General features: G+C 43.5%; 2 protein-coding genes across 14 annotated transcripts in view; one reads left to right on the top strand and one right to left on the bottom strand.

Moving 5' to 3' along the window:
• Positions 1–12,906, bottom strand: part of SIPA1L2 (signal induced proliferation associated 1 like 2) — a 231,018-nt gene extending 218,112 nt beyond the window's left edge. For 4 of the 13 annotated variants that reach the window (XM_028849667.2, XM_028849685.2, XM_028849680.2 and 1 more), the window contains exon 1: positions 11,927–12,475. The gene's annotated coding sequence lies outside the window, so the exon portion shown is untranslated. Of the gene's footprint in view, positions 1–11,328; positions 11,631–11,926; positions 12,476–12,748 lie in introns of those variants that run through there. The other 9 variants (XM_015126224.3, XM_015126249.3, XM_077998594.1 and 6 more) reach the window with 8 other exon arrangements.
• On the top strand, positions 11,887–13,740 carry LOC144337349 (uncharacterized). The gene is made up of 3 exons (XM_077981986.1): positions 11,887–11,917; positions 12,023–12,273; positions 13,295–13,740. The coding sequence occupies exons 1-3, from the start codon at positions 11,887–11,889 to the stop codon at positions 13,604–13,606; spliced, it is 594 nt and encodes a 197-aa protein (XP_077838112.1). The 3' UTR covers positions 13,607–13,740.
• The last annotated feature ends 838 nt before the right edge of the window (positions 13,741–14,578 follow it).

The following is a 14,578-nucleotide window of genomic DNA, read 5'->3' as shown; positions in this document are numbered from 1 at the left end:
TATCCAAAATAATTTTCTCTTAGATTTATGACACAGTCTATAACCTTTAGTAAATTACAATGAGGAAAAAAAACATAATGACCATCTTACATGATAGACAAAGTAATTATCACCACTTTGAAAATACTGTCCGTCACTTCTCCTTAATGTTGCTTTTGTTAATAAAATCCATTTCTGGAGTTGCAAAACCTAAACCAGGCAAAAAGATGAGTTCGGATTTAAGCAGATCATGTTAACAGAGATAGTACTGTGATCAAAGGAACAACTGAGAGTGTTTTGTGCGTATCTTCTGGTCTTGGAGAGGGCCTACAGTTTCCCTGCACACAAGAGGCCCTCAATAAAAATTCAAATCCTAACCATTTTCCAAAGCTTAACTCAAGTTCTATCTTCCTTGAATGTTTTCCTAATTATGCAAACCCACCTTATTCTCAGCTAACCACACAGTCTTTCATCTGAAAGAAGCTGTACTGCCCACCAATCATATGGTCTCATTTACACGGGAATCTTTTTCTCATACACCTGACACATAGCCATCAACTCTGCCCAAGTTAGTTAGTTCATCACCTAAGAAGGCAGTTCATTCATCACCTAATAAGGTAGCCCATGCTACTACACAATAGGTCTAGCGGTTAAATCATTCCCTCTGATAGTTCTGAATCAGTAACATAAGGAAGTTGAACTAAAAGAACACTCAAAGTCCCTCTGAGGACTAAATTCTAAGAGTCAGTTAATTTGCTAACTGTGCCTGACAGCTACCCAGGACTGAAGGACAGGGATGGAAGGGCAAGATCCCTGTCCTCAGGGCTCTCACACCCTAGGGTGCACCCTGTTAACTTGGAAATCTTAGAATGCCAGCATTTAAACAGACTTCACGATGGCCTGGCCTCACATCCTTATTTTAAAATTGGATTACAGGTCACTGCCCCAGAAAGATGAGGGAGTTAGACAAGGCCACCGAAGAACCCCTTACCCCACTTGTATCATCCGCAATAGCAGGATATTCTACTTTGCTCTTTTATATAATACCCCAAGCAGTTTTTTTTTTTTTTTTTTTTTTTTTTTGAGATGGAGTCTTGCTCTGTTGCCCAGACTGGAGTGCAGTGGCACGATCTCAGCTCACTGCAACCTCCACCTCCTGGGTTCAAGCAATTCTCCTGCCTCAGCCTCCTGAGTAGCTGGGATTACAGGCACGCACTGCCACGCCTGGCTAATTTTTGTATTTTTAGTAGAGACGGGGTTTCATCATGTTGGTCAGGATGTTCTCAAACTCCTGACCTCATGATCCGCCCGCCTCAGCCTCCCAAAGTGCTCGGATTATAGGCGTGAGCCACCACGCCCGGCCAGATTTTTTTAAATTATCATTTTTCTCCTTAGTTTTACCTGTTCCAAAACAGAAGAAGGTAAAAGTTCATTTTTAAGCACACTAATGCTTGCAGGGATGACAAGGAAAGCGAGGGCATATTGCCAAAACCCTGCTCCATGAAGGCAGGTGTCTCGATGTACACTTCTCTCCACCTTCCTCAACACCCCCCAGTGTGCTACAGCAAGGGAAGTACAGATGTGCTCTTTGCTATTGGAATAACGAAGAGCGTAGTAAGACTAAAGCAGTGTCTCTTGAAACTCTCCTAGGGCCTTGTTCCTCATTCCATGCACATATCCTGTGCCGACTCAACATCCCCTCTGCTCCACAGCTTATCTCAGAAAGAACTAAGTTACCGTGCCAAGCGAAGAGGATGAATTTAGAAAGCTCCACATAACCAGACGCACAGCGACAGCAGCCATCAGACATCAACCAGATTTAACTGCCCTAAAATTAGCAGTCAGAGCAAAGTAGTTACTGCAATGATTGCGTCAGAGCTATTCTGACTGGCGAACTGCCAGTTTTAAACAAATTGTCCTGCTTTCTCTACCAGAGAAACAATATTTTGGAACAGAGCCAGCTAAGCATTTCAGCGAATGTTCAAATTCTAGCTTCGCTATTAATGTTGTATAATTCAATGACAAGGTGAACAAAGTCTATGTAGGCTACATCTGCAAGGGTGTTATTTTCTTTGTTGTAAGCACTTATTCTTTGGGTGAGTAAAGTACTGTGGATGAATCCTTTTAAATATTTAAATGCCTGAAATTTATTTAGGGATTCACATTCAACTGGCTTAAACAAAGATTATGCAAATCTAGCAAAGTATAAATGCAAAACAAAAATTGTTTTCCTCTTATATTTCTTTTAATCTTGGCAAAGACTCAGAGGCTAAAAAAAATGTTCTCTGCATGATCACAGAAGGACCCACTCGCTTCCCAACAAAGAATGTATAACCTGATTCAATTGGCAAAACTGCTACCTCACTACATATTATGAAATTTCTAGTTAATAACAGACAATTCACTGGCTGATAGAACAGGGCGGTTTTTAGACCAGAACAATGAGCTCATTAGCCCAACCCTTAGCCTCCACTTCCCCCTTTCAGTGATAGTGAGTCGGATAATTCCGCCATTCTCATATGCACACACCTTCTTTAGTCCCTCCCTTTCTCCCTTCTTCCTTTCTCTCTTTTCATTCTTTCCTTTTATCATGATTTATTGAAACCTACCATACCTTATAGGTGAGCTGTAGAATAAAACAACGCTATAGCTGGAACCAAGAGACATGGGTTTAAAATACAAGGACTCAGATTCAGAAAACCACACTTTCATTAAACCTTAGTTTTTGTATCTGTAAAAGGGAAAAAAATCCCACCAGCCCTATAAGGTTCTCGTTAAGTATACGTGAGAGAACACAATGAAAGTTCAAGCACAATAACATTTTACATTTGCCTTTAAGAGTATCTCTCCCCAATTCTTTATTCTCTTCATAAATCAACATTAGTCTCCTTCACTTATTCTTGTCATTTAAAACATTTTATTTATTTTTTTGTGACAGGGTCTCACCCTGTCAAACAGATTGGAGTCCCTAGTATGATCTGCCCACTGTAACCTCGAACGCCTGGGCTCAAGGGAGGGTCCCTCCTCGGCCTCCCCAGTGGCTAGGTCTACAGGTGTGCACCACCACACTCAGCTCATTTTAAAATTTCTTGTAGAGATGAGGTCCTGCTTTATTGTCTAGGCTGGTCTCAAACTCCTGGGCTCAAGCAATCCTTGCCTCAGCCTCCCAAAGTGCTGGGATTACAGGCATGAGCCACTGTGCCCAACTTAGAACATTTTAAATGGGAAAACTGACCTACTATTCCAAACAAATGAGTTACAACGACCCTCAAATAAAATTGGTTGATAAATTGGATGCTTCTACTATCATGTACGCCCTGCTTACAGCATTTCATAGCACACCTTAAACACAAATGTAAACAAACAGGAGTTAGAATGATATCCCTCTAATGTCATATTATAAGAACTAGCAGTATGTTAAGATATTAAAGATAAAAGATTTTTACCACGTAAAATTAAGACTATGGCTACTGAACACCTACCACATTTAAGGTATAAATAATATCCTCATGTACTTTGCAACCCTCAAACTAAAAGTACTGAATCAACAAAAGATGCACACTATACACTACTGATTGCATTTTTAAACAACATGATTTCCTGTAGAAATTAACACTGCTAATGGACTGAGAACTAAAGGACTACAGACAGTACTACACAATTCAGAAATCCTTTTCAGTAAGCTTGATTAAGTCCCAGCCACGGCTTTTAAGTCAACTGCAGCCTCATGGGATTGAAATAGGGCTGTGCAGTCATCAGCACAGACCAGACTCTGAAACCTGCGAAAGGTGTAAATCATACTCTCTCATGAAAGGAGGCCACCTAAGGGTGCCCAGGCTCCCAGGAACCACACCCCTCTGAATGGGGCTGTAAAGTTCTTGATGTAACAGATGGAACACAGTCAAAACCCTCTTCAGAAACTTCCACATTTTTACCAGTTCCATATCAGAGTTCAATCACAGGTCATTTCAAACAACCCAGGAAAGACATAAATTAGGCATAAACTGTTGTTCAAGATAGATCATGTACAATAGAAATAATGATTAGAACTTTAACTCGACAGTATTTAGTTCAACAAAAGCCAAGATAAAGGAAGTTATTTTATGTTCAACCCACAACTCCCAATCATTTCTTTAACAAATATTAGTTCACTGTGAGCCTATTATGTGGCAAAAACCACTTAAGTACAAGGAATACAGCAGTAAACCAGAAATGTCCCTGCCCGTTTGCTGCTTATGTTCCATTACTAAAATTGCACAGGAGGATGGGTGGGGGTGGGTGGTGCTCGTTTAGCTGGAAGCTACTGGAGATACAAGAGCAGGGCTCCCTGCTGTCTCTCCTCATTCATTCCCAACCCACTAATGGCTGGGAAGTTAGGCATTCCTTGCACTAGGGGTGGCTGTGTGCTACCGTTCTGGCCAATCACCTACAGACAGAGCTAGGCTATTAATCTGCACTTTTAACATATCCTGATCCTGGGACTGGTTTTGTCTGAGTGTGATAGTATGATGCTTCTTAAACAGCTGAGTTCAGGCCAGGCAAAGTGGCTCACGCCTGTAATCCCAGCACTTTGGGAGGCCGAGGTGGGAGGATACCAAGGTCAGGAGATCGAGACCATCCTGGCTAACATGGTGACACCCTGTCTCTACTAAAAATACAAAAAAAAATTAGCCAGGCATGGTGGCAGGCGCCTGTAGTCCCAGCTACTTGGGAGGCTGAGGCAGGAGAATGGCATGAACCCAGGAGGGGGAGCTTGCAGTGAGCTGAGATCGTGCCACTGCACTCCAGCCTCGGCGACAGAGCAAGACTCCGTGTCAAAAAACAAACAAACAAAAAAAAAACAGCTGAGTTCAACTAGAAACCTTCTAAGCAAAATAGCATCACCATTACATTAACCTCCTCAATAAATGAAACCTCAAACCAAGACCCACAAGCAATTCTGGAAGAAAACAGGCCAAAGTCAGAAATGTCTTCAGGAAAAAGAATAAATACACAGTAAATAGAAGGCCCATTACGAGTGGAGTTTGTCTTCAGCTTGCCTCACAAGATCCTACAGGCTCCCTAGAAATTCCATTTCTCAACAGTTACAAACTCTAACCAGTGATAGTAGAACAGTGGTCTCCAAACAGCGCCACACATTTCAAAGATACAAATGCCCTTGAGGTGCAGAGAAAATACTTCTACATCTATTTATTTTCAATATTAATCTTCTTAAAATTTACATTTGTTTTACAATGTCCATAATATCTTAGCACAGTAAAGTATGTTTATACATACAGATATATTATACATATACACATGCAAAAATGTGTATACAGATATGTATATAAGTATATGCATACATACATGAACACTTAGACAATTGTGTATAGATGGGATGCGTGTTGAAAAAAGTTTGAGAACCTTGAGAACCTACCAAAAGAAACCACTGTTTTTTGCATTAGATCATTTAAACACCTGAAACAGGTAGCATCTGCCCTGTAAAAAGAATCAAAACTATAATTTCTAAAATTACTTATTAGAAACTTCAATACATAGAGGACAGTATCCCAAAGCTATTCCTGAACAATGTGAATACCCTACCCACTGTTCAACAAGGAACCAAATGTGTTATCAAAAACACCTCCAGAAGACAGTGAAAGCAATCGATACGCTGACTTCACAGGATATTGTGCCTTAAGCATTAATCAGAACTTTTTAAAAAACTCCACACAACAGTTCATCTCAGCATACATAATTTTATTTATTTATTTATTTTTTTTTTTTTTGAGAGGGAGTCTCTCTCTATCGCCCAGGCTGGAGTGCAGTGGCACGATCTTGGCTCACTGCAAACTCCGTCTCCTGGGTTCCCGCCATTCTCCTGCCTCAGCCTCCCCAGTAGCTGGTACTACAGGCATCCACCACCGCGCCCGGCTAATTTTTTGTATTTTTAGTAGAGACTGGGTTTCACCATTTTAGCCAGGATGGTCTCGATCTCCTGACCTCGTGATCCGCCCACCTCGGCCTCCCAAAGTGCTGGTATTACAGGCATGAGCCACCACGCCCAGCCAGCATACATAATTTTTTATTCACCCAAGAGTTCTCCCTTTCCACAGTAACAAATTTTAACACTGGCTCTTTACCTAGATATTTCTACTTAAGAGTAACTGAATATACTACTAAATAACCTACTTCGGACTGTTCTTATTCTTGAGCAACTCAACCAAATGAGGATATCTCTCAGCAGATTAAGCAAATATGCAGAAGTGAAAAATACGGAGTATTCTAATGGGCAGAGTTAAAGACACCCCTTCTGGCTAAATGTTTGTTAGCAAAACAGGAAGAGAAGTGTATCAACCAATTAAAACAGAACCAGAAGAGATTGTGGTGTTCTTCCCTACTATCTGAAAGCAATTCAACACAAGAGAATACCAAACCAAAAAATAAGCTGAAGAAAGTCCAACAAGATTCTGATCTGTCCTACGAGCATTGCAGTTCCTAAGGCCTCCAGAGGTCACAGGTCACAGTGTGATCCTAGTTTCTCAATCCAGTCAGTCATTCAACAAATTTTCATACTCATATGCAGAACAGAGTCCTCATTACTAGGGACACACTGAAAGTGAACTCATTATTACTCAGCAAAACTCGGTCAGTAGAACCAGCAAAGGAGGTTTGACACACTCTTTCAGGATATCCACGTGAAAAGGTGGAGATATATGGGCTAGTTATAAGATATTAAGAGCATTAGTAGTTAACTGTAACCGAGACTGTGACTCCTTATAAGCCTCGAGGGAAGCTTCCAGAGACACACTTCGTGTTATTCAGCCAGTTTAACAATTTCATCACCAGCTTAAGTAAAGATATAAAAGATATAAAAGAGTCTGATATAATGTACAGACAGCATTTCTTTGGGAGCACAGGTAAAGGTGCCAAATAATATGATCAAATTCCAAAAAGCATGATGGGAAGAATCAGCTAAAATAAAGCAAAACCACAGCGCAATAAATGTTAGACTTTGCAGTGACATCAGCGCAAGATGGGAAGACGAGGTTCAATGGCAGCATGTGATTAACGGCTCGGGGGTGTTTAGTGAACAGGAAACTCGTTGAGTCTGACCACCGGAAAAGCGAATGCAAACTTGGACTATATCAGTGCAAGCAACATGCAACCTATGACACACACTCCTGCTCTACTCTACACAGGTCACGTTACACCAGCCAGGAGCCCAACTCTGACAGAGACTGAAGGATTTGTTCCGTAGGCCACCAAGGCAGTAGAATTTGAATAAACAAGCAGAATTAGATTTCAGTTCTGTAGGCCAAAAAAACTTTCTAGTACTCAAAACCATTAAAAGGTGGAGACCCCCACCCATTACTTGCAATGTTCAGGTATTACTGGAAGACCACTTATATAGAGATTATATAAAAGGATCCAAATATCAAAGAAGGGTTAGTTGAGCTACTCAGTGATTTCCAAACCCTGGTCCTTAGTGAAGTTTTCATTGACCCATGCAAAACAAAAGTGTCCGTGTTAGGATAGCTATAAATCCATGAGCGGGGTAGTTTTAACACAGCTCCTCTCTGGATAGGAAGAACTCTCCTTTAGGCCTGACAGCATACATATTCTTCCCCGTTTCCCCACCTTTTCTTTTTTTTGGTACATCAAACGTATTTTGACGAAATGCATTGACAATAAGTAGTAACTGCTGTTGTCAATTTTCAACACACTTATGCAGCAACATTAAATGCTGACATATCTGACAATCCCTAATATTTTGTTTGTTTGTTTGTTTTTTCATTTTACAGGTAGATGAAAACAAAAGGTATAGGAACAACATGACGAGACAATTTTTAAGGTCCTTTCTGGTCCAAAGATGCTATGACAACTAGACTCGACTTGCTGCATATTTTCTCCCTTCCTACCACCCAACTTGGCTATATAGTACTGGGGTGGGAAAACGAACCAAGGAATTGGGTTTCACTAAATATGAAATCTCTCAAGAAGCAGAACCTCAACAGTGAGTCAAGATCTGGCTCCCTTCTACAACTGCTATTCTTTGGAAGCAAAGTTTATGAATTAAGTTCAGAAAGGATCAAAATAATCTATGTCTAAAGTTGGGAGCCTTTTAAATTCCTATCACATTGTTACCACTCTTTTAAAAGGCGTCACAGCTAAATGCAATTGGAACAGAAAAAGCAATTTCTGAATCATCGATTTCAAGGTAAACCAAGTAGCTATGATCCTCATGCAAAGCATTCACATATAAACTTACTATAGGTCAAGGCAAAGAAATGACATAATCATGAAAAATATAAACTATCCCAGTCAGACAGGCATTTTCATTACTCTAATACATTCGTTTTACACGTTAAAGAAACCCCACATTTTGGTGCTGTAAGGGATCATGAAAATACTTTCATCCAAATTCATTCGTGACAGGTGGTAGAGGCAGGAAGCTCAAGGTTCCTGTCTGTGCCTAAAGCTTTTTCTACTCTCATCCTGCAAGTGAATTAGGCACATTAACAGAAGTAGAAAACCTAGAACACGGTTCAGTATTCTCTAGGACTGTACTTTGTATTTCGTTGAAGTTCAATACAGAAAAAAAAAAAAAAAAAAAAGCAGCTTTTCAATTAATACCCCAGGCTAAATTTTCTTTAAATTCAGTATGTCTTTAACAGGATTTGTAATCCTAAATCACCACCATAAATTGATCAGAAGTTCAAAAACTCAATGCCTTCCTCAATCTCAAAAAATAACCCTGCACTTATTTACCAATTATGGTTGGGGGCAAGGGGCCGTATTCACATAAACACATAGTTCTTTGCAAAGTATGCAGGAAACACAATCCCATTTAAACTAGTTTCAATGCCCATAGTGCTTTTAAACCAGTTTCAATTACCAAACAACTGGTTTTTCAGGGTAGCTAGTATTTCCTTACTTTAAGAAATAGATTGACTGCTAATTTCAAAATAATAACCCGCTTCCCCTTTGCCTCAGGTAAAAAGACCCACAAGGTGGGCAAGTGTTTACTAAGCTCAGGTATCAAGGAACCCTTCAAAACACCATCCCAGTCTTGGGGAACGGGGAGAGAAAAAAAAAGAAAAAAAACACCTTCCAAATCCATATTACACAGCTTTAACTACAGTAAGCATCATAGAAACCAAATCATGATCTGATAATTCCCCTATTAGACTAAAAGTTACATTCCATACATTTAAAGCTCTTTGAGAAAATCCATGATTTAAATACATAAAAAGCATTTAATGAAAAACATATACTTAAAGCAACTGGGTAAAATCTGTGGCCCATACTAAAAGCCAGAAGCTCCACCCCCATACCTATGATCCAGCTCTTGCTTTATTTTCCGGACCAAGTGCTTACACTGCTTCTTATACAAGTTCATTTCACCCCATCTATAGGTAGCATGTGGGTACTGATAAAAGCTGTTTCTGATTTCATTTCCTACTTCCCAGATGTTTGCTCTGTAGTTTTTCTTTTTTCTTTTTCCTTCAGCTATTTATGAATACACTCTAATTTAGAACAAATTCAATATGTCTTATTTTAAGCTGGGCAAGGCACACAATAAATGAGCACTACCAAGATAATTTCAAGATATTTATCCAGCGTATAAGTTTGCCTACCTAGGCAAGATTTGGACAGGCTGCCATGATCTTGCTTTAGAATAAAAGTGCTTAAAAAACATCACTGGGAGCCTGCTGCTGCTGTTACTGCTGAAACTACGGGCTATTGTGCTTGTCATAAAAGGGCTTGTGCTTAGAAATGAAAAAATCAAATATCCTCTGGGGAGAAGATGTCCCTAACACAATCCCTGGTATGAATCATGCAGATACTTTAACTGCATCTCTTCCCAAAATGGATCAATGGAATCCTTTTGGAGGAATCAACGTGATTTATACCCAAAACTTAAGATGGCATTTTCTCATGAATAATACTCTCTTATAACTCTGAATCAAGCAGTGAAATTCAATCAAGCAGTAAACATCTTTTAAGTGGAAATATTGTCTAAACGGGATGACAAAACAGAACTCTGAATTCTTTAAGTCCAAACATGAAACAGACATTCTTAAATGATGTAACTAAATACAGTAACCAAGTTGTCTCTTGAAATTCAACTTTAGGAATGCCAAAAATAATAGGCCACCTCTCAATATCCGCAAAGATACTGGTATGTGTAGGTTTTCTAGGAAAGTAATAAAAAGCAACAGTTTGGGAGATCTTTTTTCTTCAATTACTAATTGTAACACTAGAAAAATTACAACCTAGGCTGCACACAAACGCAACTCAAATGGGCAGTTTACTAAACGTCTGTCATAAGAAAGCCATCTAGTGTTAACGTTTAGAATGGAGACTGCAGACAAAAGAGGCAAAGAAAAGAAAAATCTGTGCGACTATTTTGAACTTCACTGAGCAAAGCCATGAGAACCACCAAGATTCTTTGAGGGTTTTTTTCCTTGATTTTTGAAAAAAGCCATCCTTGTCAAAACCCAGTCTCAATCTAACCAAATCAAAAATGTCTACAATTTTATTTTGACCAAAATCGTGTTTTGTTGAGCATAATTCCGTGACCAATGCACTTGATTTTTTCCAATACTCAGGCCAGAGTCATCTTGGGCTAAATTAATTTAACTGAAGCAGGTTAATGATGACAAATATCTCCCAGAGGAGTAATGCCAAGTTGTTCTCTCTTTCCGAGAAGCCTCGGCTCCTCTTGTAGATGATGAGCCGAAATTGATTCTTTGGGTTTGCGGCACGGCTGAAAATTAATCTGTAGGTTTTCCTGGGGATATTCCTAGGACGTGGGCAAACTACCCTCACTGACACGGGAAGACCCGGGGAGGCACAGGAGCTGGCAAAGTGGGAAGAAAGGTCGCGCTGAGTGAGAAGGGCGCTCGCCCGGCTGCTCACGGTCTTACAAAGAGGGATCCGTCCCGGTGAGGGCGCGCGCTCGGGGCGCACCCCTTCTAGAAGGGGAATTAGCCCCGCAGCAAGTTCGGCGTCAGCCCGCCAGGCGCGCCGGGGGAGCTGCGTCGGGCAACCGCGAGCCCTTCCAGAGAGCGTTAGTCAGAGCGGAGTTCTGGGCACCTGGAGGAGGTCCTCCTCAGTGCCTGTGTCGCCGACACGGGAATAACCTTTCAGACGATCGATAACTTGGAGAGAACAGGCGGCGACGGCTCCTCTCCTAGCCTGGGCCCGGGAGCGCGGGTGCATCTGCGTCTACAAGCCGGACCCTGCCCCGTGCCCCTCGCACCCCCGCGCCCCTCGCCGCCGTCAGTCCCCCGAAGCGCCCCGAAGGGCATCCCCTTCCCCTTCGGGACAGTCACCGCCTGGCCGTAGCCATCCCGAACCTACCCTCGCCACGCTGCCCGTCGGATTCCCCGACACGAACCTTCGCAACACCGTCCGCCGGGACCTGCTACAGCCTGTGCGCGCCGGGTGGCGCGTACCCGGGCTGCCGCCTCGCCGCCCGCCGCTGCCCCGGGCTGCCCATCGGCCCGGACTCTCCCCGCGCCGGGCTCCGGCGGAGGCGGCCCGGACCCGCCGGCTGCGGCTGGAGCTCTCGGCCTGCACTCGGGCGGCCGGCGGGGGCGCGGCGCTCTTCCTCCGTCCTCCTCCTCCTCTCGCTCCGCCGGCTCCTCCCGGGCTCCCAGTCTGCCGCGCCGGCTCCCGATGCCACCGCCCGCCCGCCAGGCGGCACCGCCCCCCGCCCGCTCTGTGGGCTCCCATTGGCCGCCGCCTGCAGGCCCCCTCGGCTCCGCCCCACGATTGGGCGCGGGCGCCGTCAGTCTCACCGCCCGCCGGGCACCAGGCTCAGCCGGTGCGCTGTTCCCAGGCCCCGCGGCGCGCGGGAGCGGCGCGTCCGGGAGGGGCCCGAACGCCTTTCTTGGGGAGGGGGCTGTGGAGCGCAGCATGAGCGGCGCTGGGCGAGCTCGAGGGCCGGGCAGCCTACCTGGACTCAGGCTTATAGAGAGCTGTCGCCGTCCTCGCCGGTACTCGCTTTCGTCCCTCTGAGGAATAAGTTAAAAACCCCGAGTCTGGTTCTGAGCCTTCCTCTGGCGCAGGCGCGACCCCACCCGGCCCTCCCGTCGCCCAACTTGGGACAGACGTGGCGGCCGGGCGTTCGGATCCGTGAGCCTCGGCCGCTGGGGCTACATACACAGCCCAAGACGCCACAGAATCGCCGAGGCCGCGCAAACGCCCAAACGGCCGCATCTCGAAGTGATCCCATATGAAGAAGACAGCGCGAGGAAGCAAGACCCTGCTGTGTGCCGGCCCCCGGAGGGCGCCCCGGGCCCGGTGGGTCGGAGGGTGGGGAATCACAGAGAAACACGCAGGCAGTAAAATCTTAGGAGGACAGGGGGTGCCAGCGTGCAGGAAATGCTGCTAAGAGACCTTTAGAAGCCAGGGAAAACGGAGAGACCAGCAGTTCCAGGCACCCGCATGCCAGCCCGGTCCGCTCAGCCCTTCCTCCCTGCCCTCCAGGCAGCGCTCAGCCCACGGTAGAAATGTCTTGGATCGTTTTTCCGACGAGGAAAAATTGAACTTTTTATACCCAACGTTTCTACTTTCTTAGAAATGTTGACTCACCTTTGAGGAAGCATTACTTGAAACTATTACTGTAAATTGCTTGACATTTGAATTAGATGCAGAAAGATTAAAGGGTCTCAGAAGAATCTTTTAAGCTAGACTGGAATTGACTCTGCCTAAATGGACAGCAACAGTCATCTATACGCAGAAATAATAAAGCAGGTGGAGGGAGCCTCTAACTTACCTTCCAGCGACACCGTAGGATTTCCTGAGCAGACCTTTTTGTCAGAGTTTTGAGCTGGGTTCCCAGAGACTGGATTGGGGCTTTCAGTTCCTCCCCTTCTAGAGTCAGACTTCTTCCTGAAGAGAGAATGTTATCTCTACTTCCCTATCACAAACACTTCCTAGAACACAGCCCTGTTAAAAGTTAAATACAGGCGGTCCCTCCCACACTATATTTCTCTGTGATCTGAAGCTGTACACATTATACAATCTTTTGTATCTCTTTAAATTATAGGTATAATCTGTGGGATTAGGTATAACTAAACAGGTCAAAAAGCAATCCTGTGACATAATACAATTCCTGAGCACTCCAGGTTTTGATGAGTTTCCCAACTGTCACCCCATTATCAGCATTTACAAGATTGTCATGTATTCATTTAACAAACATTCGTGGAGATCCTCTGATGTTCCAGACCATGCTAGGTGCTGGGAATATAAAATGCACAGGACATAAGGCTCGGCTCTTCAAGAGCTCACCATCTGACAGGTGTATTCTCATTCATTGTAGATACTCTACAAGAGATATCAACATTATCTCCTATGTACTCAACAAAACCCTACAGGAGCAGCACCCGTGAAGGAACTTTTCCTGGGAGTGCCTAGGGAGGACATACTCACGTTTCACCTTATTGCACGTTTCATTGTCTGTAAGGGCCTTGAGGAGAAGAACTACATCTCCTCCAGCATTTTGATCCCTAAAGCACAAATCGACTGCAGCTCGGAGCAGATCCTGGATCAGTGGGTGGTCATTGAGGTGGGTCTTGCTGCTACAGCTGCAAATGTCCATTGTCTAATAGATGAAGAGGAACCCACTCCTTAATATCCAATACATAATGATCATACATGGAAGTCTGACCAGACACTCTTCGATGACGGTGCTAGCCGCAATTCTCACCCTCTCACCTTCCCATCCCACTTCTTGTGCTTTGCAAACTAAAACTGAAATATCCTAAGTCCCACTACCAAGGTTGACAGTATTTTTTTTAACGCCTGTAATTGATTCTGTGGAGTAAATATTTGTGTGCGTTTCTGAAGGTCCATGGGACTTTCTGACTTTCCCAGAACTCCACGTCACATGAGGTTGGCCTTCATCGGAATATTCCTGCCTTCAGCAGGTGCTGAGTGAGCCCCTTTGCTGTGCAGAACAAAGGTGATACATACAGGCAAGAGCAAAACCCATAAGGTATCCACCTCACAGTCAACCGCGAGAGATCTTCAAGAGACACATCTCAGGAATGATTCTGAACCTTCTTCACCAAATAAAATATTCCAGAAATAGTATTAGATTTTAATGTGTGTGTCCTTCCTTGCTAGTCTTCCTACCAGCAGCCCTCTTGTTTCTTGCCTTTTTAGGCAAACAGCCTGAAACTTAGCGCAGAGACGGTGGAACTGCAGCACGTGTGAAGATATCAGTGCATCATTTTGGCCTCAGGACATCTTACTGAAAATAATTCTATATTAAAGCTATACATTTTGCTTAAATCAAAAAAAAAAATCAATGGTGAATTACAAAATTGTATTTGCCTAAAGGCTAGTGTGAACTTACCACTTTCGCCTTCTCGCAGGCCAAGGTTTTCCCTCCCCTTGTTGCCCAAGCCTCACTTTCTATCCCTCAAAACTCTTCTTTCTTCTGTGAATTGCATCATGTTCTAGGGGTTCCCAAAGAAACAAACTCAAGGGATTAATTCTTTTTACAATTTTGATTCAGCACATCCACTCCTGAAATAATTCCAACATCACTCTTACCTATTTTTCTCTAAGTGTAAAGAGAGCTGGAGTTCAAAGACATACC

The sequence above is a fragment of the Macaca mulatta genome, chromosome 1 (genome assembly GCF_049350105.2).
Source record: "Macaca mulatta isolate MMU2019108-1 chromosome 1, T2T-MMU8v2.0, whole genome shotgun sequence".
Classification (NCBI taxonomy): domain Eukaryota; kingdom Metazoa; phylum Chordata; class Mammalia; order Primates; family Cercopithecidae; genus Macaca; species Macaca mulatta.
This window is presented reverse-complemented; position numbering and strand designations above follow the sequence as displayed.